Below are 26,795 nucleotides of genomic sequence, written 5' to 3'. Positions count from 1 at the left end.
CCCCCCCCGAGTCCGGTAACACTGACCCCCCCCAGTCCAGTAACACTGACCCCCCCAGTCCAGTAACACTGACCCCCCCAGTCCAGTAACACTGACCCCCCCCAGTCCAGTAACACTGACCCCCCCCAGTCCGGTAACACTGACCCCCCCAGTCCAGTAACACTGACTCCCCAGTAACACTGACCCCCCCAGTCCGGTAACACTGACCCCCCCAGTCCGATAACACTGACCCCCCCAGTCCGGTAACACTGACCCACCCAGTCCGGTAACACTGACCCCCCCGAGTCCGGTAACACTGACCCCCCCGAGTCCGGTAACACTGACCCCCCCCCAGTCCGGTAACACTGACCCCCCCAGTCCAGTAACACTGACCCCCCCAGTCCAGTAACACTGACCCCCCCCAGTCCAGTAACACTGACCCCCCCAGTCCAGTAACACTGATCCCCCCAGTCCAGTAACACTGACCCCCCCAGTCCAGTAACACTGACACCCCCCAGTCCGGTAACACTGACCCCCCCAGTCCGGTAACACTGACCCCCCCCAGTCCGGTAACACTGACCCCCCCAGTCCGGTAACACTGACCCCCCCCAGTCCGGTAACACTGACCCCCCCAGTCCAGTAACACTGACCCCCCCCAGTAACACTGACCCCCCCAGTCCAGTAACACTGACCCCCCCCAGTCCGGTAACACTGACCCCCCCAGTCCAGTAACACTGACCCCCCCCAGTCCGGTAACACTGACCCCCCCAGTCCAGTAACACTGACCCCCCCCAGTAACACTGACCCCCCCAGTCCAGTAACACTGACCCCCCCAGTCCAGAAACAGTAACAAATGGAGGGGGGTGATGGGTATATCATGGGCCCCTGTCCCCAGTAAGCCTGCAGCCAGCATCAGGCATGGGTCACCCTATGAATTCCACCCAGCTTGCCACCTGGTGCTCTAGCAGGAGCAGGCCCGGGTTCTGTATCGGGTCTTAAGAAGGGCCCAGAAATGCTGGAAAGACAAGCTAATCAATGCCAGATAGACAGGTTACCTTGAAAGGGCCGCCCCATTTTGCTCCTTGAGAAGCCTTCTAAATAAAAGTTTAATCAGACATTTTTCTTTGGGCTTTCCCGGGCCTCGAGTGCCCCCTGTCAGAGTGACATGGTGCCACTCAGACTTATGCTGGCTGATCGGGCCGGTTTCTCTGTTGCACTTCCACCGCCCACAAGAATGTAAAAGACCCGATCCCTGTGATTCAGGGCGGGGTCAACAGCTGGGCAGAGTGGCAGGTAAGATATTCCCTTCCCCACCTTTAACAGGGTCCGTCGAATTTTGGTCTATCGGTGTTTTGATAAAAGCTTGTTTAGCACTTTCTAGGGTAGAAATTAATCTTGGGCGGCAGCGCAAAATGGGAGGTATCGCATCGCTTGTCTGTTATACTCCCCGCCCGATATTCAATTCTATTGAAGTGAATGGAATCGAATGTCAGGCGGGCATATAACGGGTAGTCGATCAGATTCCACTCAATTTGTGCTAACGTCCCAGGGCAAGGTAATCTGCTAGTTTTGTGTTCTCTGATTCACCTGGTAATAACGTCTTACATGTGGCAGTGACGAGGCAGGTCAAAGTAAATGATAGCAAAATACTGCGGATGCTGGAAATCCGAAATAACAACAGAAAATGCTGGAAAAACTCAGCAGGCCAGGCAACGTCCGTGGAGAGAGAAATAGAATCAACGTTTCAGGTCGAAACCCTTCGTCAGGACTGAAAAAAACACAGGACATGAAACAGATTAAAAGGCCAGTTTGGGGGCTGGGAAATGGGGATGAGAGAACAAAAGAGAAGTGAAGAGACATTAAGAGGTATTCAAAACGAGACGAGATGGTGATAGGACTAGTGGAGACAAAAGACTGCTCTAGATTAGGAGTGAAATGCGCTGGCAGAATGATGGTTCTTTATAAAACGTCTGATATTTAGGAGAGGTCTCGATGGCATGGCTCTGCTCTAAAACATCACCATGCACACATGCTCGGCACTCTGGTAATGGCAACGTAAGTTCTCCTTTGGATTGTGTCACTCACCGGCACTCTGCGTTTCCAGGAGTCGATGCATTTTCCGGTAGGGTTCAGCTGGGATGTTGAGGTTTGCCATCGTGCTGTCGGGATTCATTGTTGCATCTTTAAGTGTCTTCTCCCCCGCGGTGTTGAGGTTGATCACCTCATGCGGGGAGCTGGGGGGCACAGTCGGGTAGCTCTTGCCCTCTGCATTCTTCTGCAGTCCATCCGGTGAATTCAGGCCCGTGCCTTGCCCGAGGGAGGACTTGCACTGGATCGGCTCAATGTGGCAATTGGCGTGGTAGATGCTGTGGACAGACTCGGTGTTGCCGGGAGCGACGGGGGCAGGAGGAGGGTGCAGGTTGGGCAGCGGCGAGGGCAGCATGATTAGCCGGTTGCCGCCGTGGTGCGCGGAGTTGGTTTCCACGTCGCTGATCTCGGGGCTGGCCCGCGGCGCCCGCAGGCTTCCATTACTCACGTGGTAGTGGTGGTGGTGGTGGTGGTGGTGAATCAGGTGGTGGACAGAGGCTGCCCGCTTCCGCTTCCGCCGCTTGTGAGGCTGCGTGCTCGGCCTGCTCCTGCCGGCGGGCCGGGTCCCCCTCCTGGCCACGACCACGTAGCAAACACGCACGACTTCTCGCTTGGCCTTTCGTAGCATGTGGCTGATGTACTTCAAGAGTTCATCGTAGCAGCTCCCTGGTTCAGAGAAACTCGCCAGCGTGCTTGCATTGGACATGAAGCGAACCCGCTGCTCCTTCATCAATTGGCTTTCACGCTGTTTGGTTTCAGAAAACTGGGTTGCTATGACAACTAGACATAAATTGATCATAAAAAATGACCCTACCTGAAAAGAAAAAGAAATACAGGAAAGAAATAGTTAGAGCCGAACATCGTATTCAACAAGATCGCTGTAGCTGATGTAATTTAACCGTCACAAGTGGTCGGAGGGAACCTTGGAAAGCACAGGACTGGAAATGAGTGGGAAAGGGTCAGGGCGGGTGGCGGTATAAATGCTTGGGGTTGATCAGGGTGGGAACAAGGGCAGAAAGGGTGAAGGACAATTAAATGTCTTAACTCTCGAGAAGTGTAGCAAAGCTTTTCCCCACCATTATTATTTAAAATAGGCACCGCTCAGTAAGCATTTTAAACAATGGAGGTTTATTCCGCATTGAGCTAGGGAAGCCTTTGTTATTAAAAGTATACACTGTGCACTATCTATTTTAAATAATAGATGTTACCCAGCTCAGTGCTGGGGAAAACCTTGCGGAAACCCCACTCAGCCCCTCCCCACCGGAATTAGAACATATTAGTTAGCAGGTACAGTAGTGTAGTGGTTATGTTACTGGACTAGCAATTCCAGAGGCTTGGACTAATAATCCACTGAATGTGAATTCAAATCCCACTGTGGCAATTTGAGAATTTGGTCTAAAAACATTTGAAAATAAAAAGCTGGTATCAGATTGTCATAAAAACACAACTGGTTCACTAATACCCCTTTAGGGAAGGAAACCTGCTGTTCTTACCTGGTCTGGGCCTATATGTGACTCCAGTCCCACACACCAACATTGTTAACTCTCAACTGCCCTGTGAAATGGCCTAGCGAACCACTCAAGTTGTGACCACCACCTTCTCAGGGTAACTAGGGATGGGGCAGTGCCTGCCGGCGGCACCCACATCCCCAGAAAGAATCAGAAAACACTATTGACTTGAATACTTACTATGATCAGAAGGATGAAGTAGATGAAATTGTAAAAGGAGTGAGCGTCCATGACAAAATACATGATGTCGACCCATCCCTCCAGGGTTATAACCTGAGAGAAAATCAAATATTTCAGTCGCTCAAAGAGTTTGAAATAAAATCAGATGGACTTGGTTCTAATTCAACAAGTCATTCTGCTCTTTAAATCAGTAAAAACCAAGGCCTGACGATCACTGTTGCTCCCATCTAGATGGTTCTAGACACCTTTGGACCATTAGATTTTAGGTCATTGATGTGCTAGACACAAGTCATGAATCCACAGAGACCAAGGCTTGTGCAAGCACGTTCATGACATAATTTACACAAGAACGTTAATTACATAATTTATGCAAGAACATTAATTGCATGACTTAACAACCAAATGCGGCTACAAAATGGCAACAAACACATATTTCTGACGTAATTGAGAATTTTATATCTATAAATGTTAATATTTATAATAACACAGTAGTGTAGCTTTATACATTGAATGCGTGCAGTTCCTTCCCCTATCAAAGGCTCTGTCAGATTGGTCCCATTGTTTGGGGATGGGTGGTTCTTGGCCCATTCTAGGGGTGAGTGTCATTGCTGGCGGTGTTCAATGACATCAGTCAGTTTTTGACCACTCTAAATAGGAACATAGGAACAGGAGTAGGTCATTCAGCACATCGAGCCTGTTCCGCCATTCAATTACATCATGGCTGACCTGTATCTTAACTCCATTTACCTGCTTTGGTTCTGTATCCCTTAATACCCTTCCCTAACAAAAATCTAGTTTTGAAATTTTCAATTGACCCCCGGCCTCAACGGCTTTTTGGGGGAGAGAGTTCCAGATTTCCACTAACTCTTTATGTGAAGAAGTGCTTTCTGACATCACCCCTGAACAGCCTAGCTCTAATTTTAAGGTTATGCCCCTCTTATTCTGGACTCACCCCAGAAAGGAAAGCGAAAGGATCCTGCCAATCACGTCACAGCGCACAATGATACGACTGACTGATCGTTCCACTCAGATTTGCAATTCAATATAATTACTGGGTACCTTCTCTTCAGGTATTACACAGAGGTGCTCATTACAAAAGCATTAGAACAAAAATAGAAGACACCCACACACTTTAAACTGGCTCTGTAATGTGATCATGGCTCGATAGTGCGAGTCTTTGGAGAGAGCCTCTGAAGAGACTTGTAGCATTGTACATCTTAATCTGAGAGTGGAGACTATCCCTTGTTAAAAAACAACATGCAATCAGACATTTGAGCTTAGAATTCAATTTGACTGGACAATCTACCTAATTGGATGACCAATTTTCCCAACAATTCCTATCAAGGATCACTGCTACAAAGCTCAGGAGCCTATCACGGTGCTCAATTATTTCAACAAGGTGATAGGCAGAAGGCAGAGGGGGGTGGGATGGGGGGAGTCCAAGACTAATAAACAGGTGAAGCCCCCAATAGTCCCCGACCATTTTAGGACTCTGAGAGAGATTTTCACTGGCAGAAACAGGGTGGTAGCACCCCAAAAATGGTGGAGCAAAGCTTACTGCCCCATTCCCGCTCCTGATAAGACCACCACCATCTTCAGAAGGACCTACTATTGGGTGGCCCCAGTGGAACATAGGAACAGGAGGAGGCCATTGAGCCCCTCGAGCCTGTTCCGTCATTCAATGAGATCATGGCTGATCTGTGACCTAACTCCACACACCCGCCTTTGCCCCATATCCCGTAATACCTTTGGTTAACAGAAAGCTATCAATCTCAGATTTAAAATTAACAATTGATCTAGCATCAATTGCTGTTTGCGGAAGGGAGTCCCAAACTTCTACCACCCTTTGCCTGTAGAAGTGTTTCCTAACTTCACTCTTGAAAGGTCTGGCTCTAATTTTTAGACTATGCCCCCTAGTCCTAGACTCCCCAACCAGCGGAAATCATTTCTCTCTATCTACCCTATCAGTGCCTGCCTGTTTAAGGCAGTCCACCTTTTTGCTATGCAAATTGGACCGAGCGCCATCTTGGGACACAAGTGGGTGGACAACTCCACCTAGTTACACCTGGCGGTCTGCAAGAACATGAGAAATAGGAGCAGGAGTAGGCCATACGGCTCCTTGAGCTTGTTCAATAAGATCATGGCAGGACTTATACATAAACTCCACTTTCCCGCCCTATCCCTTGATTCCCTTAGTGCCCAAGAATCTATCGATCTCAGTCTTGAATATACTCAATTGAACATCCGCAGCCCTCTGGTGTAGAGAATTCCAAAGATTAACAACCCTCTGAATGAATAACTTTCTCAGTCCTAATTTGGCCGACCCCTTATCCTGAGACTACGCCCCCCTAGTTCTAGACTCTCCAGCCAGGGGAAACAACCTCTCAGCACTTACCCTGCCAAGCCCTCTAAGAGTTTTATACGTTTCAATGAGATCACCTCTCATTCTTCTAAACTCCAGAGAATATAGGCCCATTCTACACAATTCCAGCCGAAGGAGAGCTAAAAATATAAGGGCTAAAAATTGAGTAGCGCCCCTTTTGGGGCGCTAACTTCGCCGGGGCGCTAAAAGTAGTGCCCCGGAAAAATTAGTGTCCCCGCGCCGGAAATTGAGTGGTTGCGCTCCAAGAGGGAAGCAGGGCGCTTCCAGTCGCGCCGCAGTATTGCAGGCCTTCCTCCCCTTCTTAAAGGGGATGGGCCTTATGCAGCGCGACCTGGGACCCAGCTGGGCCCCCGGGGATCGGGAGTGCAGGCAAAAGAGCCCGGCACTCAAGAGAAGTGCCGGGCTCTTGGAGCGCAGCCAGCACTCCGCGGGGGGGGCGGCGTTTCAGGAGGGTCTGGGACGGGAGCGTAGGCAGTTGCTGGCAGGTGGCCAGCAACAAAAATGGCCGCCCCGCACCTCGCCTTTAAATTGCGCCTCCCCGGCCGCAGGTACATCCCCCTGACCCTGTTGGACATAGCGTCTGGCGGTAAGTCAGGCGGCACTCCCGAAGATCGTGGCCAGGTCGTGAGCGGGGCGCTGTGCACACCAATGATGTCATCGCCAGAGGCGCAGCGCCGCAGGGCGCTACCGGTTAGCGCCACCACTAACCTCCCGCTGAATTTTGCGGGAGGCGTGGGCAGTGCCGTGCCCGGGCGCTAGTTGGTTTGTGTCCCGTTAGCGCCCTCTTAAGGCGCTAACGGGAGGCGCAACCAACTGAATTTTTCCCCCTAAGTTTTTAATTATTTTCATGGGGCCAGGAGGAGTGGGGCAGTTCCTCAGGGCTTTGCAAAAACAACGTGGGCCACTGGCACACCTGGTTCACCCCATCCTTGATCAGCCATGATCTAATTGAATGTCCGAGCAGTCTCCTGAGGCTGGATGGCCGATTCCTGTTCCTAATGTTGCTAGGCCAGCGTGACTGGCAACACCATGACCACGGGACTCCTGCTTGTTGACGTGCAAAAGTTTTGAAAACAATTGGAACAGGGAAAAGGATCGTCCAGAAAGATCTGAGCGCGCGAGAGGAGCAAAGCTCTGAACAAGGACAGATGTGTGCGGGAGCGAAGCCAGCTGAAGTAGGGAGAGAGAGACTGAGCGGCTGGAAGAGAGGCAACAGCTGTCAGTCAGCAGGCATGCAGGAGGTGGGGGGTGGGTGACGACGGGGGTTGGGGGGGGGGATGGATTGGGTTTTGTCTCACAGAGCTGGAAAAACAGTTGCAGCAGTGGCACGCGAGATCCACAACACACAGTGCTCGGACCACTGCAGTACGCCCCACATGTCTGGTGCAAAATACTTCTGTTGCACGAATCAGGGATTATCTATCATTCCTAAAATAACATATGGCGTTGTTGGGGAAGGGGGGGGGGAGGGCGGAATACGAGTCTCACTAGCATCTGGAACTGTTTATTAGCATACCGCAATGTGTCAGTGATCATATCAAATGATTTTAGGTCCTCTCTATTTGAGTGTTAATACAAGGAAGATTACGGATAGGAGAACTATTTATTGTTTCGATTTTCGACAGGAAGGGTGCCTCTCAGACTGCACGCTGCCAATCAGGAGCCTGGCCCCGCGCCGCCGCATGGTTTAATGGGTGAAAGGTCAAGTGGGAGCGCGCCGCCGATTTGCAGAAACGCACTCCCGGTGGGGGAAGCTCCACACCAGCGCGCTGCAATCAGGAAGCCAGGCCCTGCTGGACCCTGAACTGAGACGGCGCAGTATTGTGGCACGGACGCTTCAAAGAGTCGGCACCAAATGCCCTCGCGCGCTGTCTCGACAGACCCGGTTAACTTGTTTAAAACGTGCCGGGCAACACCATAGCTTGAATGTGGCATTTCCTTTAGGAAAGGAGGCCAAAGGAAAAGGTGCGGAAATTGAGAGGGAAAGAAATTGTGGGCAACAGCCGTTAAGAAAATCGGGCAGGGTGTAAAACGGGCTGCCGGTTCGCTACCCGCCCAAGACTTCTTTCACCTCCCCAGTGTCTGTGGGAGCAGAGCGAAGAAAACCAGAAGGGAAACAAAAGTGCACAAAAACTGCTGACACTGGGACAGAGCAACCAGTGAACACCTGAACCTCCATTCGTACCAGGGGAACTCCCAGCAAAATGAGCCCCACAAGCTGTAAACATTAGCCTGCCATTGCAACTAAACAGAGGCATTTTTCCAAGCGATGTGTTTCAATAACTTCCATTTCATTCTCCCCCTGTGCATGCGCAGGATGTGTTTGGAGGAGGGGGTTGGGTGGGGGTGGGGGCGGGGGAGTGGGGTGGGTGAAGGGTGTCTGGCTACAGAAGTAATATTACACAATCCCCTCAACACCAACCATTAAAAGTCTTCGGTTGATTAAGGTCAAACAAGCGTTCAGATCGCCAACTTCTGTAACGCTAAGTGTGCTTTGAGAGATTATCTGCGCATGAACATTCCCACACGCATGGATTAACTCCCAATCCAAGCACGTCAGCTTGGGAATTTGTTTTAGGTTTGAGTATTTGTTTTAATTAATCCGTTTAAAAGATGGAGAGAAAAAAAACAAGGATTAGTTCAGAACCGAGTCAAGGATCGTGATCAAGCCTGGAATGGAACTATGACAGAAAGCTTGGCGCAGGGTTCCCCCCCACCCAAGGCAAAGAGTGACACAAAATAATATTGTTCAAGACCACAAGCCTTTCACCCGACATGTTGCCTCCTTCAGGCAGTAATGAACAAGACTTCAGCACACCGCACTCTGAGGTAAAACCAGGTGCCAAAACACATGCTTTTCAGGCTGTTGATTTCACTGGGTTATTGTTACGTAAAATAAAAAATAAGCCTCTTATCCTTTAATCCTCTTCAAGATAGTTTGTTTACAGACTGGTTTTCCTCGCTTCTAAAGTATTCCAGAGGGCGTATAAAGAGGGTAATTTTTTTGTGCTGTCTCTAAAATGATGTTGAAGGCCCAGTGGCTCATAGAATCATAGAATGGTTACAGCACGGAAGAAGGCCATTCGGCCCGTCGAGCTCGTGCCGGCTCTCTTCCAGAGCACTTCAGCTCGTCCCAGTCCCCCGCCTCTTCCCCGTAGCCTTACAAATTTTTTTCCTTCTGGTACTTATCCAACTCCCTTTTGAAAGCCGCGATCGAGTCTGCCTCCACCACTCTTCCAGGCAGTGCATCCCAGATCCTAACCACTCGCTGAGTAAAAAAGTTTTTCCTCATGTCGCCTTTGGTTCTTTTGCCAATCACCTTAAATCTGTGTCCTCTGGTTCTCGACCCTTCTGCCACTGGGAACAGTTTCCCTCTATCTACTCTGTCCAGACCCCTCATGATTTTGAACACCTCTATCGAATCTCCTCTCAATCTTCTCTGCTCTAAGGAGAACAACCCCAGCTTTTCCAGTCAATCCATGTAACTGAAGTCCCTCATTCCTGGAATCATTCTTGTAAATCTTTTCTGCACCCTCTCTAAGGCCTTCACATCCTTCCTAAAGTGCAGTGCCCAGAATTGGACACAATATTCCGGTTGAGGCTGAACCAGTGTTTTATACAGGTTATTCCATGCTTTTGTACTCTATACCTCTGTTCATGAAGCCCAGGTTCATGAAGCCCAGGATTTCTCTCCCTCAACCAGCATAACAAAAACAGATTATCTGGTCATTTTCACATTGCTGTCTGTGGGAGCTTGCTGTGCACAAATTGGCTGCCGCATTTCCCACATTACCACTTCATTGGCTGTAAAGCGCTGAGACATCCGGCGGTCATGAAAGGTGCTATATAAATGCAAGTCTTTCTTTCTTTCTTCTTTCTCAGCCTTCTCTTTTCTAGAGAAAAGAGTCCTAAGTCTGTTTAACTTTTCTTGATAAGTATATCCGCTCAGTTCCGGTATAATTCTTGCGAGTCTTTTTTGCACCCCAGTGCTTGGTTTGCTTTTTTTATTGCTCGCCACCAACATTCTGGTTTGATGAGAAACGTTAAGGCTGGACGGCCAGAAATGTTTCCTCTTCTGTCATTTTAGAGTGACATAAAATAAGCTTCCACATATTATACAGTGGACCCAGGGTCACCCTGTTACTGAGCTAGTATAAAACCCAACACATTCTCCCTAGCAGCCAGCACCAAAGTGTACAAGGATTTTTTTTTTCTTGTCAGAATTGAACCCTGTGATGGTGGGGCAAGTTGGTGTAAATTAAACTGCTACTTTTATCTGATTGTCCTGATTGACACTGACCAAAAACATCAGTGTGCAGATGCCGGTGTTGGACTGGGGTGGACAAATGTAAGAAATCACACAACACCAGGTTATAGTGCAACAGCTTTATTTGAAATCACAAGCTTTCGGAGCGCTGCTCCTTTGTCAGGTGAAGTGGAGAGATGCATAAAAACACAGCTTATATAGTCAGAGAATAATGTCAGATGTTTACAGGTAATCTTTCTAACTGCCATTTATCACACCTCGGCAGAGAGATAATCACAGCAATCAAAGGTGTAAATGGTGTCCAAACAAGTCAGTCAGGAAAACATTACATCAAAGAACAATGAGGACCAGTTGAACCAGGAACACTCCTCGCCACGATGGACGTCTCGGCACTCTACACCAGTATCCCCCACGATGACGGCATTGCTGCGACAGCCTCAGTAGTCAACACCAACAACAGCCAATCTCCAGACGCCATCCTACAACTCATCCGCTTCATCCTTGACCACAATGTCTTCACCTTCGACAACCAGTTCTTTACCCAAACACACGGAACAGCCATGGGGACCAAATTCGCACCCCAATATGCCAACATCTTCATGCACAAGTTTGAGCAAGGCTTCTTCGCTGCACAGGACCTCCAACCAACGCTATACACCAGATACATCGACGACATTTTCTTCCTATGGACCCACGGCGAAGAATCACTGAAAAGACTACACGATAACATCAACAAGTTCCATCCCACCATCAAACTCACCATGGACTACTCCTCAGAATCGGTTTCATTCTTGGACACGCGAATCTCCATCAAAGACGGACACCTAAGCACTTCACGCTACCGCAAGCCCACGGACAACCTCATGATGCTCCACTTCTCCAGCTTCCACCCTAACCACGTTAAAGAAGCCATCCCCTATGGACAAGCCCTGCGAATACACAGGATCTGCTCAGACGAGGAGGAACGCGATGGACACCTACAGACACTGAAAGACGCCCTCGTAAGAACGGGATATGACGCTCGACTCGTCGATCGACAGTTCCGACGGGCCACAGCGAAAAATCGCATAGACCTCCTCAGAAGACAAACACGGGACACAACCAACAGAGTACCCTTCGTCATCCAGTACTTCCCTGGAGCGGAGAAACTACGCCATGTTCTTCGCAGCCTTCAACATGTCATCGATGACGACGAACACCTCGCTAAGGCCATCCCCACGCCTCCACTACTCGCCTTCAAACAGCCGCCTAACCTCAAACAGACCATCGTTCGCAGCAAATTACCCAGCTTTCAGGAGAACAGCGACCACGACACCACACAACCCTGCCACAGCAACCTCTGCAAGACATGCCAGATCATCAACACAGATACCATCATCACACGTGAGGACACCACCCACCAGGTACATGGTACATACTCATGTGACTCGGCCAACGTTGTCTACCTCATACGTTGCAGGAAAGGATGCTCGGAGCATGGTACATCGGCGAGACCATGCAGACACTGTGACAACGGATGAACGGACACCGCACAACAATCGCCAGGCAGGAGTGTTCTCTCCCAGTCGGGGAACACTTCAGCAGTCAAGGACATTCAGCCTCCGATCTTCGGGTAAGCATTCTCCAAGGTGGCCTTCGAGACACACGACAACGCAAAATCATTGAGCAGAAACTGATAGCCAAGTTCCGCACCCATGAGGACGGCCTCAACCGGGATCTTGGGTTCATGTCACGCTACATGTAACCCCACCTGACGCAGGGTCATCCAGACTCGAGTCGTCATTGGCTTGTTCTCTCCACACAGATGCGGCCAGACCTGCTGTGATTTCCAGCAAAAAAAATGTTTTTTGTCTGTTTTTTTGTTTTTCATACAGACCCCAGCATCTGCAACATTTGACCCCTTGTGACCCCACCTCATTGTTCTTTGATGTAATGTTTTCCTGACTGACCTGTTTGGACACCATTTACACCTTTGATTGCTGTGATTATCTCTCTGCCGAGGTGTGATAAATGGCAGTTAGAAAGATTACCTGTAAACATCTGACATTATTCTCTGACTATATAAGCTGTGTTTTTATGCATCGCTCCACTTCACCTGACGAAGGAGCAGCGCTCCGAAAGCTTGTGATTTCAAATAAAGCTGTTGGACTATAACCTGGTGTTGTGTGATTTCTTACAAAAACATCAGGACTGAGTACAATGCAGAGGAGCTTTAGCTGGGCTCAGATCTAGGGGATCTGCTTTCTGTTCCGCGTACATTCATCACACGAAGCTTACAGCCACTGGCCACCCTGGCACTTCCCACCAGTCAGCTTTTGGTTTATTCAGTTTGGTTTGTTCACACAAGACTCCAAACAAATAAGAACAATACAAAAATATCTCAATAGATCTCAATATTCCACTTGCATCTGTTGGAAATTGATCAGCAGTCCGGGTACATACCGGGAATGAACTGTTGACAAGGAAAAGGCCCTCTGTTATTTAGAGAATGACTGCAGTTCGTGACTTTAATAAGAAACTACTTAACTCAGGATCAAAGAGTGACTGAGAGTGAGTTGCAACTAACCAAGTTGGAGGCATTTTTATCCACTCCAGGCCATCTCCATTATTTGAGGCAAAATAGTTTAACCCACATCCTGAGAACTTGCAGTCTATATTGATGTTCATATTAATAAATTAAGCTGCATTGCATAACTGATAGCCTGAGCATTAGGTGTCAAAGGGCAAAGTTTCTGTTATTTTGCTCCAAAACTACTCACTAAAAAAATGAATGCTCACTGACTCTACTCACTGAAGACTATTTCCCGTTACCATAACCAACTGAAGACCGTTACATAAGAACCACAAGTAGGTTTAGGCCATATGGCCCTTCGAGCCTGCTCTGCTATTCAATAAAATCATGGCTGAACTTGGACCTCAACACTTTCCCGCCCGATCCCCATCTCCCTTGATTCCTTTAGAGCCCAAAAATCTATCCATCTTAGCCTTGAATATAATCATCGACTGAGCATAGACAGCCTTCTGGGGTAGAGAATTCCAAAGATTCATAACCCTCGGAGTGAAGAAATTTCCCTTCATTTCAGTCCTAAACGGCCGACCCCTTATCATGAGACTATGCCCCCAGTTCGAGACTCTCCAGCCAGGGGAAACAGCCGCTCAACATCTACACTGTCAAGATCTCTCAGAATAAAATATTTTTCAATGAGATCACCTCTCATTCTTCTAAACTCCAGAGAGTATAGACCCATTCTACTCAATCTCTCCTCATAGGACAACCCTCTCATCCCAGGAATCAATCTAGTGAACCTTCGTTGCACCGTCTCCAAGGCAAGTATGTCCTTCCTCAGGTACGGAGACCAAAACTGTGCACGGAACTCCAGGTGTGGTCTCACCAAAGCCCTGTACAATTGCAGCAAGACTTCATTACTCCAACCCCCTTGCAATAAAGGCCAACATGCCATTTGCCTTCCTAATTGCTTGCTGTACCTGCATGTTAACTTTCTGTGTTTCATGTACGAGGACACCCAAATCTCTCTGAACACCAAAATCTAATAGTTTCTCACCATTTAAAAAATATTTTGTTTTTCTATTCTTCCTACCAAAGTGAATAACCTCACACTTACCCACATTATACTCCAGCGGCCAACTTCTTGCCCACTCACTTAACCTGTCTATATCCCTTTGCAGGCTTTTTGTGTCCGCCTCACAGCTTATTTTCCCACCTAGCTTTGTATCGTCAGCAAACTTGAATATACTACACTCGGTCCCTTCATCTAAGTCATTAATATAGATTGTGAATAGCTGCGGCCTAAGCACTGATCCTTGTGGCAGCCCACTAGATACAGCCTGCCAACCTGAAAATGACCCGTTTATTCCTACTCTCTGGATGGATACCACACACTGAAGATTATTGCCTGCTCATTGAAGACTATTGTTCTCAATTACTGAAGACTATTGTCCAATGATGCCGCCTACTCACAACTGTTGCCTCTGGATGCCATTCACTGAAGACTATTGTCCCTAGTATCAACTAATGAACAGTAGAACTGTCTTGCAAATGCAAGTGACAGCTTCATATTTACTATTTGAGGCCAACGGAAGTGGAGCCTCCCGGTCTGCTTCACTGTAAAAGTCTTAGGCCAAGCAAGGGAGAAACACTCGATGTACCTGAAATATTGCTATCCATGCGTATCCAATGTTATCGAAGTTGATGGCTCCTTTGAATGGGTTGTGATCAGCAGGCTGGCACTGGGTGTAGTACTGATTCCAGTTTACACAGCTGATGTTGTCTGTGGTGTTACTCAGTAACAGGTAGTAATTCGTATCGTCCAAGGTACATTCCACGTTGTTCACTCGTCTTTGGGGCACGCTGCGGCAGTAGCGCATTCCATTATCCTTCAGGAGGGAGCATATGAAGGGGTTCTCGTCATCATTTTCTGTGTGGTAATATCGATCCAACTCTTGAGAGGCAGGTCTGTGAGAAAAGAGAAGAGCAGCAGAATTAGAGAAAAACAAGCTTGACACCAGGGAAAAGTGGCCTCGATAAGCCTGATAGGCGGACAATTGGTCTTTTCTGGTTCCCGTCACCCTGTGAGCTTAAAGCCTATGAATTGCGATTGAGGTTTGCAAACTGGGGATGAGGACAAACATCGATTTTCCATTAACTACCCTCAAGTTAACGGAAACTGCATCAGGTGTAAGCAGCCAGTTTTAAAAAAGGGAATGTTATCCCAACAAAATTTAGAACATGTTTTAGTAGCTTTCTCACCCATGCAATACATGGAATTATTGCAAGTGCTTCACCACAGGGGCATGACAGATCTTCTTCTTCCTGCAGTGTTTCAGACTCAATGGGGCCTTACAAGTTCAAAGGCCTGGGCAAAATTATCTAATAGAAACACTTCACTTGAACCTTGTTCTGAATTTGTGATAAGGGAGCACTCCTGGTAATATGGTGACGTGATGGTCCCTCGCTCAACAGGAATGGTCTGCACCACCAAAACAACACAGGACTTCGGTTCTGAACAAGTTAAAGGCCTGGGGTTAACAATCGCTCCTCCAGTGCACAGAGAGAGGTTAGAATGTGGAACTCGCTACCGCAAGGAATAGTTGAGGCGAATAGCGTAGATGTCTTTAAGGGGAAGCTAAATAAGTACGAGGGAGAAAAGAATAAAAGGTTATGCAGATAGGGAGAGATGAAGCCGGGTGGGAGGAGGCTCGTGTGGAGCATAAACGCCAGCACGGACCAGTTGGGCCGAACAGCCTGGCGCTGCGCTGTAAATTAACTAGTCGCTGCGCTGTAAATTAACTAGTCGCTGCGCTGTAAATTAACTAGTCGCTGCGCTGTAAATTAACTAGTCGCTGCGCTGTAAATTAACTAGTCGCTGCGCTGTAAATTAACTAGTCGCTGTGCTGTAAATTAACTAGTCGCTGTGCTGTAAATTAACTAGTCGCTGTGTTGTAAATTAACTAGTCGCTGTGCTGTAAATTAACTAGTCGCTGTGCTGTAAATTAACTAGTCGCTGTGCTGTAAATTCTATGGGGGAAAAATTCAGTTGTTTGCGTCTCCCGTTAGCGCCTTAAGAGGGCGCAAAGCAACTAGTGCCCGGGTGCGGCGGTGTTTGCGTCACTCGCAAAATTAACTAGACATTTTGCAGCGACGCTAAACACTACAGCCACGATCTCCTGTGCCGGCAGATCGTGACGTCAGTCGAGTGCGCAATGCCCCGTTAGCACCCCAGACAGGATATTGAGTGGCGCCCCCTCCCTTACCACCTGCCGCTAGCAATGACAGGTTGAGGGGAGCGTTATGCTGTCAGAAAGGGACTGTGGGAGCGCGATTTAAAGGCGACCGCTTCCTGCCTTTTTTTGTCGGTGACATTTTTGCACCACGCATTCTGAGAGAGAGAGAGAGACTTCTGGAGAGACTCAACACTGTGTGAAGGAGCTTTGAGTACTGAGCAGCACTTTGCAGGTTCATTTTGATTTGCCCTTCCTTGCTTCACCAGCGCTCTGAGGTAGCGCCTCGCTCCTCGGCCTTTGCGCCTTAAGACAGGTGTGAAGTGCCTGATTTAGCGCTCCAATCACCACCAGGGGCGATAAAAGCCAAGTTTGCCATCGGAGGCGATAATTAGCGCCAGGCGCTAAACTTTGCGCACGGCCGATAATGGCGCCCCAAACGGGGCGATACTGAATTTTTCCCCCTATGTAACTCTGTGTAACACCACTCTGCACAGGAAATCACTACTGGCCTGTTCATCTTTAAAAGCACCAAGTGACATCTGAGATTGCCTCCCAGTCTAATTCAGGTCCACATGCATTCTGTCCAACGGTGGATCATTAACAGCTCCGGAGGGGTCCTTTGCTTTCTCTCCGACAGCTCATAAACTTGGCTTTAAGTGGGGGCTACAAGTTGTGGCTCAGTGCTGAATCATTCCCACTGCGCCGAGAGATGTCCTGGTTCAAGTGCTCGCAAAGACTGAGGTCAACCAGCAGTCATTTGCACAATTGGATTTTAAAGTTATGAAAAGTCCTGTCCAGTGATTAGATACCAAGTGTTATTGGAAAGAAACCATGCCATGACAACAGCAAAGTGCTCCAGGAGACACCAATTGGCATTATTCTATTTGGTTGCAAACGGGTGTTACTGTGCCTCAGGTTTACAGCAATTTTTTTTCTTCATCTTGTTAAGGTATTTTTCTGTCCTGACCTTCCTTGCACACCTGGTTGCCATGCAACCATTCATCGCCAAGGTGACCCCCCAGGCCTCCCTCTAAAGTTGCTCTGAAGGCAATGCCTGCAAATGGTGCAGGAATACCTTCCCCTGTAATTTTCTCTTCCTTCTTTTGCCCAGGGCCTTGTCTCCACCTCTTGCTTCAGGAGGGAATTGGGAACTCGCTGTGTGGGAGTGAACCTGTGGCCTATTAGTTGGTGAATTCACTGCCCAGTTAGGAACACATCTATACAGACAAGGAAGGTTCCAGTGCTCGCTGGCGCGTCCTTAATTACTCGATTTCCGCTGGGTTGGTGATCTGGGCACTAAAACTGACCCCAAACTAGGTTCGAAGGGAAAAATCATACAGCGTACACACTCCGGGTTTTTTTTATTTATTCCCGGGATGTGGACATCGCTGGCAAGGCCAGCATTTATTGCCCATCACTGAATGGCTTGCTAGGCCATTTCAGAGGGCTGTTAAGAGTCAGCCATTGCTGTGGGTCTGGAGTTACATATAGGCCCAGACTGGGTAAGGAAGGCATATTTCCTTCCCTAAAGGGCATCCGTGAACCAGATGGGCTTTTACAACAATCCGGTAGTTTCACGGTCAACATTACGGATACTAGCTTTTCATTCCAGATTTATTTAATGGCCCAGAAATTCGGGTCTCCACGGGTGAGTACGCACGGGGTACTCACCCGTAAGCCCAATGGAAGTGCCGGTTTCGTGCATGCACTGCGCATGCGCAGGAAACCGGCACTTCCATTCCCCTGAAAGAAGGGGTTCAGAAGTCGAACGCGTGTGCAGGAGAGGCAACGCGTGCGCATCGAACTTACGTTTTTTTTTGCAGGTTTTCCCGGGAGGGTAAGTCTCCAGAAGTTAGACATGTAAAAAGCAGTCGCAAGGCCTGCTTTTTATAAGGTAAGTGGTGAATTAATTAAAATTAAAACTTTTTTTCCACAGGTTTATTATTTTTAAATACTTTAAAGAAAGGTAAGTTTATTTTTAGCCCCGTTAGAAAATGTAATTAATTTTTTCAAAAATTTAAATTATTGTTTAAAATAGTTATTTCATGTAATTTATAGTTTATTTTAAAAATGTGATTTAAAAAAAATTTTTTTTGAAGATTTAGTGATGTTTTGAGTATTTATAGGTCAAACTTATGAATGAAGCATTCCCTGCTCCGATTGGCTCTCCATGGCCCACGTGATCCCAGGGGACGCATCGATCTAACTGCGCCCCTGGGATACGCAAGCACTGCGCGCCGGCAGTTGGAGGAGGCCCAGGATCGGAATCCCACGCGGGCCCATAGCTCAACGGCCGGCGCGGTAAGTGCAGGTCGGAGGCTTGCACCCGCGGGAAGCCCCCGACCCGAATTTCTGGGCCATTAACTAAATTTAAATTCCCCAGCTGCCGTGGTGAGATTTAAACTCATGATCATTAGTCCAGGCCTCTGGATTACTAGTCCAGTATCATAACCACAATGCCACCGATCCTGTTGCAAAGTGAATGTATAGGCATCATTTAAGGACAGGACCAAGCTCAGCTGTGATGCTCCTCCTGGTTAATAGATGCCAACGTTGACTGTAAAGCTCAGCCATGAAGAATGTGCTTGGATGAGGTACTGGGAGGTTATCAGCAAGCTTCAGCACCTTCAGGAGATGAGGGGAGAAACCTGGGACAAAAATAAAAACGGTCAATGTAAATAGAAAGAAATGACTTACATTTATGTAACACCTTTCTCGTCTTCAGGATGTCCCAAAGTGCTTTGCTGTCAACTAAGTATTTTTAAAGTGTCGTCACTATTGTAATGTAGAGAAGCATAACAGCTAACTTGTGCACAGCAAGGTCCGACAGACAGCAATGAGATAACTGACCAGATAATCTGTTTTAGTGATGTTGACTAAGGAATAAATGTTAGCCAAATGTTAGTCTGTTCCTCTCATTGCTCATTCACCTGAGAAGGCAGAGAGGGCCTTGGTTTAATGTCTCATCTCGAAGACGGCACCTCTGGCAGTGCTGCACTCCCTCAGCACTGCACTGGAGTGTCAGCCTAGATTATGTGCTCAAGTCTCTGGAGTGGGACTTGAACCCACAACCTTCTGACTCAGGGGCGAGGGAGCTACCCATTGAGTCACGGCCGACCAAATACTGAACCTGTCGATCTTTAAAACTTTTCCCTGCCAAGGGTAGTGTCCTCCTCCCCACTAGATGTCAATGTAAAAGTAATCCTCTGCTCCACAAGGTGGCGCCAAAGGGAGAACTCCTCCAATCCATTAGGTGGCAGTAGAAAAGGAATCAGGAGGTATCCTCTGCTCCAATAGATGGCACAAGAACAGCCCTCTACCCCATGACAGGAATTCTCTGATTCACTAGATATTTTGGGAGGGGAAGGAGGACAATAATCTTCCGCTCCAATAGATAGCGACAAGCAGGGGCCTTTTGCTGTATAACAGCATTATAAATAATCATCTGAAACGTACTATTAATTTCTAAAGCAGTTTTCTTTTAATGAAAGACATTTCCACAACTTCATTAGAACGGTCCAGTTGCCTGCAGATAAACCCATACCTGTTCCAAATGTACCTCTGAGCCCTGCACAGAATTCCAATGCCTCAAATTACTTCTGATTTTCTCCCATTATACGAAATTTGTAAAGTGCATAACATTCATCCAAGCAGGAAATGTTCACTAATTATTCATGTTTTACACCGCACACGTGTTTCACAGCAGTGCTTCTCACTGGCGTTGTGAATGTGCCAATGAGGCTGAGGGAGGTGGGAGACCATAAAGGGCACTTTAAAAAGAAAGAAAACGGAGATGAGGAGGAATTTCTTCTCTCAGAGGGTCATAAATCTTTGGAATTCTCTACCCCAGAGAGCTGTGGAGGCTGGGTCATTGAATATATTTAAGGTGGAGATAGACAGATTTTTGAACGATAAGGGAGTCGAGGGTTATGGGGAGTGGGCAGGGAAGTGGAGTTGAGGCCAGGACCAGATCAGCCATGACCTTATTGAATGGTGGAGCAGGCTCGAGGGGCCGAATGGCCTACTCCTGCTCCTATTTCTTATGTTCTTATGTAAAAACAAAAACACACGAGCTTCCTCGACGCGTTACTGAGCCACACTGGTCAAGAAAGCCCTGGGTACGAGCCTCGGTCTGAGCTGAGACAGCTGACCGCGACAGGGGTGGAGGTAAGGGCATTACAATCAACTTCAGTGCTGCGGGACCAAGGAAGGGAAAATCATCCAAGCCCTTCTGGCAAACGCCAAGAAGTTTCCCTTCTTTATCACTCTCTCCTTCTGGAAAATATGCCTGTGTAGTTTAGCTGGGTGAGAACAGGATTGGACATGGCCCTCCACAGTCAAACTCTGTCAAACTCACAGTCCAGGCTTGTGTAGCGGGCTGTCGGAACCGACAGACCCATAACACACCACGAGCCAACACCTTTAGGAGGGGGAGAGAATTGGAAGAAGGAGTGCAAAACGGAATGATAGCAAATTGGCAGCCCGATTTACACCTCGCCCAACTTGGCTCAGTGGTAACTCTCTCGCCTCTGTGTCAGAAGGTTGTGGGTTCATAGTCCCGCTTTAGAGACTCGAGCACAAAATCTAGGCCGACACTCCAGTGCAGCACTGAGGGAGTGCTGCCCTGTCAGAGGTGCCGTCTTTCAGATGAAGCGTTAAACAATCTGCCTTCTCAGGTGGCTGTAAAAGATCCCATGGAACTGCTTCGAAGAAGAGCTTGGAAGTTCTCCTCGGTGTCCTGACCAATATTTGTCCCTCAACTGGAATTACTAAAACAGATTATCTCGTCATTGTCACACTGCTGTTTGTGGGAGCTTGCTGTGCACAAATTGGCTGCCGAGTTTCCTACATTACAACAGTGACTACACTTCAAAAAGTACTTCATTGGCTGGTAAAGCGCTTTTAGACGCTGTGAAAGGCGCGATATAAATGCAAGTCTTTCTTTAATTTTAACTCAGTGGTACTGACAGTGAGAAAAGGAAACTGAGAGTTATAAAGATACTATTGCGGATATTTGATTCACAATGTGGGATGGGGCAAACCCCACAGAACCTGCAAACAGAACAGGCTTTCATTCTATTAGCCATTATTGGATTGAAATGCTGGTCCCAGAGGTGAAAACCTAGCATTCTGACTCAATACGCTGAACACAGCGAATCTCGTTTCATCTGCAGCCTTCCTTCCAATATAGAGTTAATAAAAATGTTCAAACTATTGTGATTTTTTAATTGCTTTTTAATTAAGTTGAGTTGCTTATGAATGCACTTTTGAATATTTATTTAATATTTATTTAAGAAGCTGGGGACAGCAGAGCTGTCTACAGGAATAAAAATCTCTGCCATCCCCGAGGAGAATCAGATTTACTTCAGGGAGAGGAGAGACGACCCCCTCTTCACTGTTGGGCACCCGGTCCAGATCCACGTTTCACTGGCATCGGAACATATTTCCTTCCTCTTCCCTCCCCTGCCCCAGATTCTGCCATTTTCCCGGCAGTCCCGCCTCCAAACCCGCCTCCCCGCGGCTGACAAATTCACCCCCCCCCCCGTAGTCTCCGATGACATCAACACCACTCAAACAGGAAAAAAAAGCACCTCAATGATCTAACTGAGGTGTTTAAAATGATTGAGGGATTTGATAGGGTAGATATGGAGAAACTATTTCCTCTGGTGGGGGAATCTAGAACAAAGGGGCATAACCTTAAAATTAGAGCTTAGGCTGTTTAGGAGTGAAATCAGGAAGCACTCTGCAACTCGCTCCCCCAAAAGGCTGTGGATGTTGGATCAATTGAAATTTCCAAGACTGAAATTGAGAGATTTTGGTTGGGTAAGGGTATAAATGGATATGGAACAAAGGCAGCTAAATGGAGTTGAGGTACAGATAGTCCATGATCTAATTGAATGGACAAAAAGGCTTGAGGGGCTCAATGGCTGCCTGCTGTTCCTACAATTCGTGCACATCTGCTGTTGTATAGCTGGCATAACATCTCAGTGCCAACTGGGCAAATGTGTGGCTGCCATGAGCAAACTCAGCGAGCAGGGAAATGAGCGTTGGTGCTGGTGGATTTGTTACCGGTTTACCGAGCATCTTGTGTATGTACGTTAGCTGCCAATCTCCTCCCATGTGATATACCGCGACATAGGCGCCAGAATCAGATTGAAGGTTGCGCATGCAACATACACATTAGCATTTACAGGCTTGGGGACAATCTGATTTTTGGTTGTGTAGTCAATCAATCCAACCAACCAGGTCTTTAGAAGAGACATACTCACATTGTAAAGTTTTCTTCGAGAAAGCACCTGTTTCGCAGTAGTCCTGCCCACAGCTGGACCCCGACAATGCCGAAAATAAAGAAGACAAAGAAACAGAGGAGAAGTACATTGCCTAACATAGGCAAAGTGTCCAGCAGCAGGGTCACCAGTATCCGCATACCTGTGGGACAAGAGCAGAAAATGAACACAACCATTTCTTGCCATTCCTGTTCCTGGGTCCAGTGAGTGCAGTAATCTGACAGCAGCTGTCAACCCTTCGTCAGCCTACTAATGCTCAGCAAGACAAAGTGTGCAGTTTATCAATGCATTAATCATCTGTCAGGTTCATCAATTATCTATTAATATCAATATGTTTCCAAATGGATTAATATACTGCTCTGTCGCTGTGTTAGCTAATCAGTTAAGATACACTATGCAAATCGTACATCAGTTATTCATTAATATCCATCACATTTTTCTAAACACATTAATCTGTCATCTGTCAATTAAGCATTGCTCTGCCATCTTTTAATATTTATCAATAAATATTGAATTAATACTTGTATCAATCAACACTTCTTAATCTAGCAATTCATTGATGTATTTTAATCAGTATTTCCATCTTTGTTGCAGTCGATATCTATTTTTTCAGATATTAAAGCACACACCCCTTTTTTATTACTATAATGTCTGCAGATTTAGAGCTTCTATAGGTCTGTAAGATCAAACATTAGAATGAAGGATTATAGAAATGCACAGTCTAATCGAACATCCCTTAAGGCAGGAAAGGGGTCAGTGCGGAGGAGAGAAGTAGATCACGTTTAATGCCACTGAGTGATCACGAGTGACAGATACAGCTTGTCGCTTTTTAACCATACTTATGCATCAGTCTAAAATGGATACCACCATTGTGTGCTTGAGGTGAAAACCCCACGTTGCACCAGGCACACACACATGCTCTGGGTTTTAAGTTTTAACTTCATTGTTCAGATATGCTCCAGAATGCTTTACAATTGAGGCATTGGATTGTTTTGCCCCCTTTTATTTTCCTCTCTTTTTTAAGACCTTGGAGAGGGTGCAGAGGAGATTTACCAGAATGATATTGGGAGTGAGGGACTTCAGTTATGTGGCAAGGCTAGAGAAGCTGGGATTGTCCTTTTTAGAGCAGAGATGGTTAAGGGGAGGTTTAATAGAAGTGTTCAAAAATTATGAGGGGTTTTGATAAGAGTAAATAAGGAGAAACTGTTTCCACTGGCAAGAGGGTCAGTAACCAGAGGACACGGATTTAAGGTAATTGGCAAAAGAACCTGAAGGAAAATTAGGAGAATTTTTTTAGGCAGCGAGTTGTTATGATCTGGAATGCGCTGCCTGAAAGGGAAGCAGATTCAATAGTAACTTTCAAAAGGGAATTAGATATACACTTGAAAAGGAGAAAGAGCAAGTGAGTGGGACTAATTGGATAGCTCTTTCAAAGGGACAGCACAGGCACGACGGGCCAAATGACCTCCTTGTGTGCTATTAGATTCTATGATTCTATTATTCTAGACCTACCCCTCTTGAAAGTGGGGCACTGTGCTGAGATAGGGTTCTGTGGTGACCTGCAGTCCTCTGGCCTCCCCTCATGGGTGAACAGCCTGTTTAAACATCAAGAGAAAGAGCTTGGTGGAAGTACCTAAAGGTGGCCAGTGCCATGGAACCCCGGCCAACAAGAGCCCGCACCTTCAAGAGTGGAGGGCAGAAAATTGGAGGGTTAAGAGAAAGGAAGGCTGAATGGGCAGTGTCTGTTGTGCTATGATTGACTTCCAACACTTCTCTCATCAGCTTCCAAAGATAACTTTATTCGGTATCACATCTCCGGCTTTCGGCAGAAGTGGCTGAGCATAAATCTTTATTCAATGTCCATAACACGTCAATGTGTTTTTGACATTCGTGGGTTATGCAATATCAGGGCAAAAAATAAAAATAGATAGAAAAGTGTCACAGAATGAATGATCTATAAATATTTAACATCTGAAAAATTTGCATGAAATCATTGCTGATAGGAAATCTCCATATTCCAAAGGCTAGAAAGAGCACTCAATACCCAAAGGGTCTCTTTTGAGACAGTGCACGAATAATAAAATTCAGTGTGTCGGGGGGTATTTTACACTAACGTTGGAGCCTTGCCCAAATAGAGACCCCCTGAAAAATAATTAAACTACAACAAAGCAGCCTTTTCCTCAACAATACAGAGTTTTAGGATCCCCTGATGGGCTAATGGGCCGAATGTTCCTGGAAATATAACGGTGTGTTAACGGCCCATGCTGTTATTAATGCGCAAACCGGCCAGCAAGTTCAGGGGATGAAGAGATACGCCGTGAGTTGTGAATCTCCAGAACTTGCTGACTGATTTACACTGCTCTCGCACAAATGGCATCTCGCCCTTAGCCTCCCAGTTATTTTCAAGAACCTGCTGGATTTGCACATTAATTGCCCCGCGAGATCTGTCCCATTGAGTTGATGCGGTGACGGGCCGAGCCTCACACAGCAGAGGTTCAATCCCAGTCTGTGCTGAGCTAGCTGATATCTGCCAAGGGTGCGATGACTGGCATCAGCACCTCTAGGCCAGGGAGGTGAAAGGTCAGCCAGCGTTATTGCTCCCGAGTACTATCCAGTGACTCCTGCTGGGAAGGACTCTTGCATGGGCGTCGCACGAGGGCGGGATGGGGATTGGCTGCGATGCCCCTGCTGACTCTCGGGGTTTAAGCTCACACCTGTAGAATGGCCACTTGGGGAAGTATTCGAGGTCAATCGGGGGCTGCGTATATCTGCACCCCACCAGCACCCTCAGGAGAGGTGGGGAGTAAAGATGGCGCCACTGCATCGTTGGAAGGCAGGCAGGACGTGATATCAGGTAGCGGCACTTACCTGGCCCACAATTGTGAGGCTGGTTAATTTAAATAGGCAGAGGTTTGCAGCCAGTGCCCCTCAGATGCCTGCTCATGCTGGTGTGAAGATGCGGGACCAGGCTGCCCGCGGAGTTGCAGTGACGACGCAGCCTACTGGAGTCCTCGCGGGATTCAGAAGCCCTGAGACCCGAGCCACCTTGGTCCCAAGGGGATCATGTTACCAGTGCAACCAAGCAGCATCCCTGGCTCTAAGTGTCACCTCGGCACACCGCCAGGATAGGTTTAGACACAGCACAGGGGTAGGCACGAGAGGAATAAGAAGCACTTAACAGCAGAGTAAAACCACTTTGTGATATTAGGTCCAGTGTTCTGAAATGAGCCTGTTCTTTGTTTTTTGTGTGTTGAGAGGATGTTTGGAGGTCAATTTACAATAGGAGACAGTTCCTTCAATGCCTCCTTACTGAAACCACTGCCTCTTTCAGCAGACCTCTTCTGAGACCTCATCGAGGGAGCAGCAAGGTCAGTAGACTCTGGCGGAAGGGACCTCCCAGTTGGTCATCTCTCCTTGGGTGTGGCTTGACCCATCGTGCTGCTCTCATTTCCTCTTCCTCCTGCTCCTGTTCTGCCTCCATTATAAGGACAGACGTGAGCTCCATGGTGATGGCAGGATGCTGAAGATTTCCCTGCCCAAAACTGCTAAAAGGCAGTTTGCGGAATCCACCGTTAGCTGTGCAGCAGGGAAAAGATTCTTCTGATTGCCTCAGTCAAAACTAATGCTTCGGACAAAGCTTGCGGACATGCAAAGCTTGTGAACCCAACCACTTCCTGGTTTGAGAAGTCGTGCCGGTCCCTGACCCCTCTTTTCCACGGGGTTAACTTGGGGTCAGGTGTAGGTGGCAGAGTTTCTGGCACAGCAGTTTGTTGCCTTCATTTACATGCACGGACCACTTTGGGGCAGGCTCATCCTGAGTCAACGGCCGGCTCCACCAGAAACGACGGTGTACTTTAGAACAGGTGTAATGCTGCCCTACCTGACATGCCCCAAATTCCAGCTCCCCCTCAGCCGGAACTACATCACTTTTGCCCCAAAAAATAATGGTCAGAATTTCGTCTCCAAACTGTTCCAACAACGATGGAAAAAAGCACTTCAATAATTCCGACGAGATAAAATCACTGAAAGTATCTGGATCCAATTGACATTCGTGTCTGTCTCCTGCTTTCAAAATTACTCATTTAATCCAATCCAAAATAACTTCATATAAAGAGGAGTATTAACGGCCAGTGATAAAATCACTCCCGACAACTGTTAATATTGATGAAAATGATGGATGCAATTATTACTTGTCCTATCACATCCCCTTATGTCTCGATTCAACCAAAATTATATTTCAGAGATATGAGCTACGGCTAGCTGATTTGAAAATTAATTTACCTAATTATAGCAACAATTAAACAGCATAGGCTTGGTTTTTATCATCTATCAGATTGTCATTAAACTGGAAAAAGATGATA

At 47.3% G+C, this 26,795-nt stretch overlaps 1 protein-coding gene across 1 annotated transcript in view; it reads right to left on the bottom strand.

Annotated features, from left to right (window-relative positions):
* Window positions 1-26,795, bottom strand: part of cacna1g (calcium channel, voltage-dependent, T type, alpha 1G subunit) — a 372,735-nt gene that overhangs the window by 285,885 nt on the left and 60,055 nt on the right. The window contains exons 4-7 of the mRNA XM_085963330.1: window positions 22,417-22,576; window positions 14,573-14,879; window positions 3,756-3,848; window positions 2,065-2,881 (exon numbers count right to left, since the gene is read on the bottom strand). Coding sequence (XP_085819456.1) covers window positions 2,065-2,881; window positions 3,756-3,848; window positions 14,573-14,879; window positions 22,417-22,576 — 1,377 coding nt within the window. The remainder of the gene's footprint in view (window positions 1-2,064; window positions 2,882-3,755; window positions 3,849-14,572; window positions 14,880-22,416; window positions 22,577-26,795) is intronic.

The sequence above is a fragment of the Somniosus microcephalus genome, chromosome 21, assembly GCF_052327205.1.
Source record: "Somniosus microcephalus isolate GS21.2 chromosome 21, FLI_Smic_1.0, whole genome shotgun sequence".
Lineage (NCBI taxonomy): Eukaryota > Metazoa > Chordata > Chondrichthyes > Squaliformes > Somniosidae > Somniosus > Somniosus microcephalus.
This window is presented reverse-complemented; position numbering and strand designations above follow the sequence as displayed.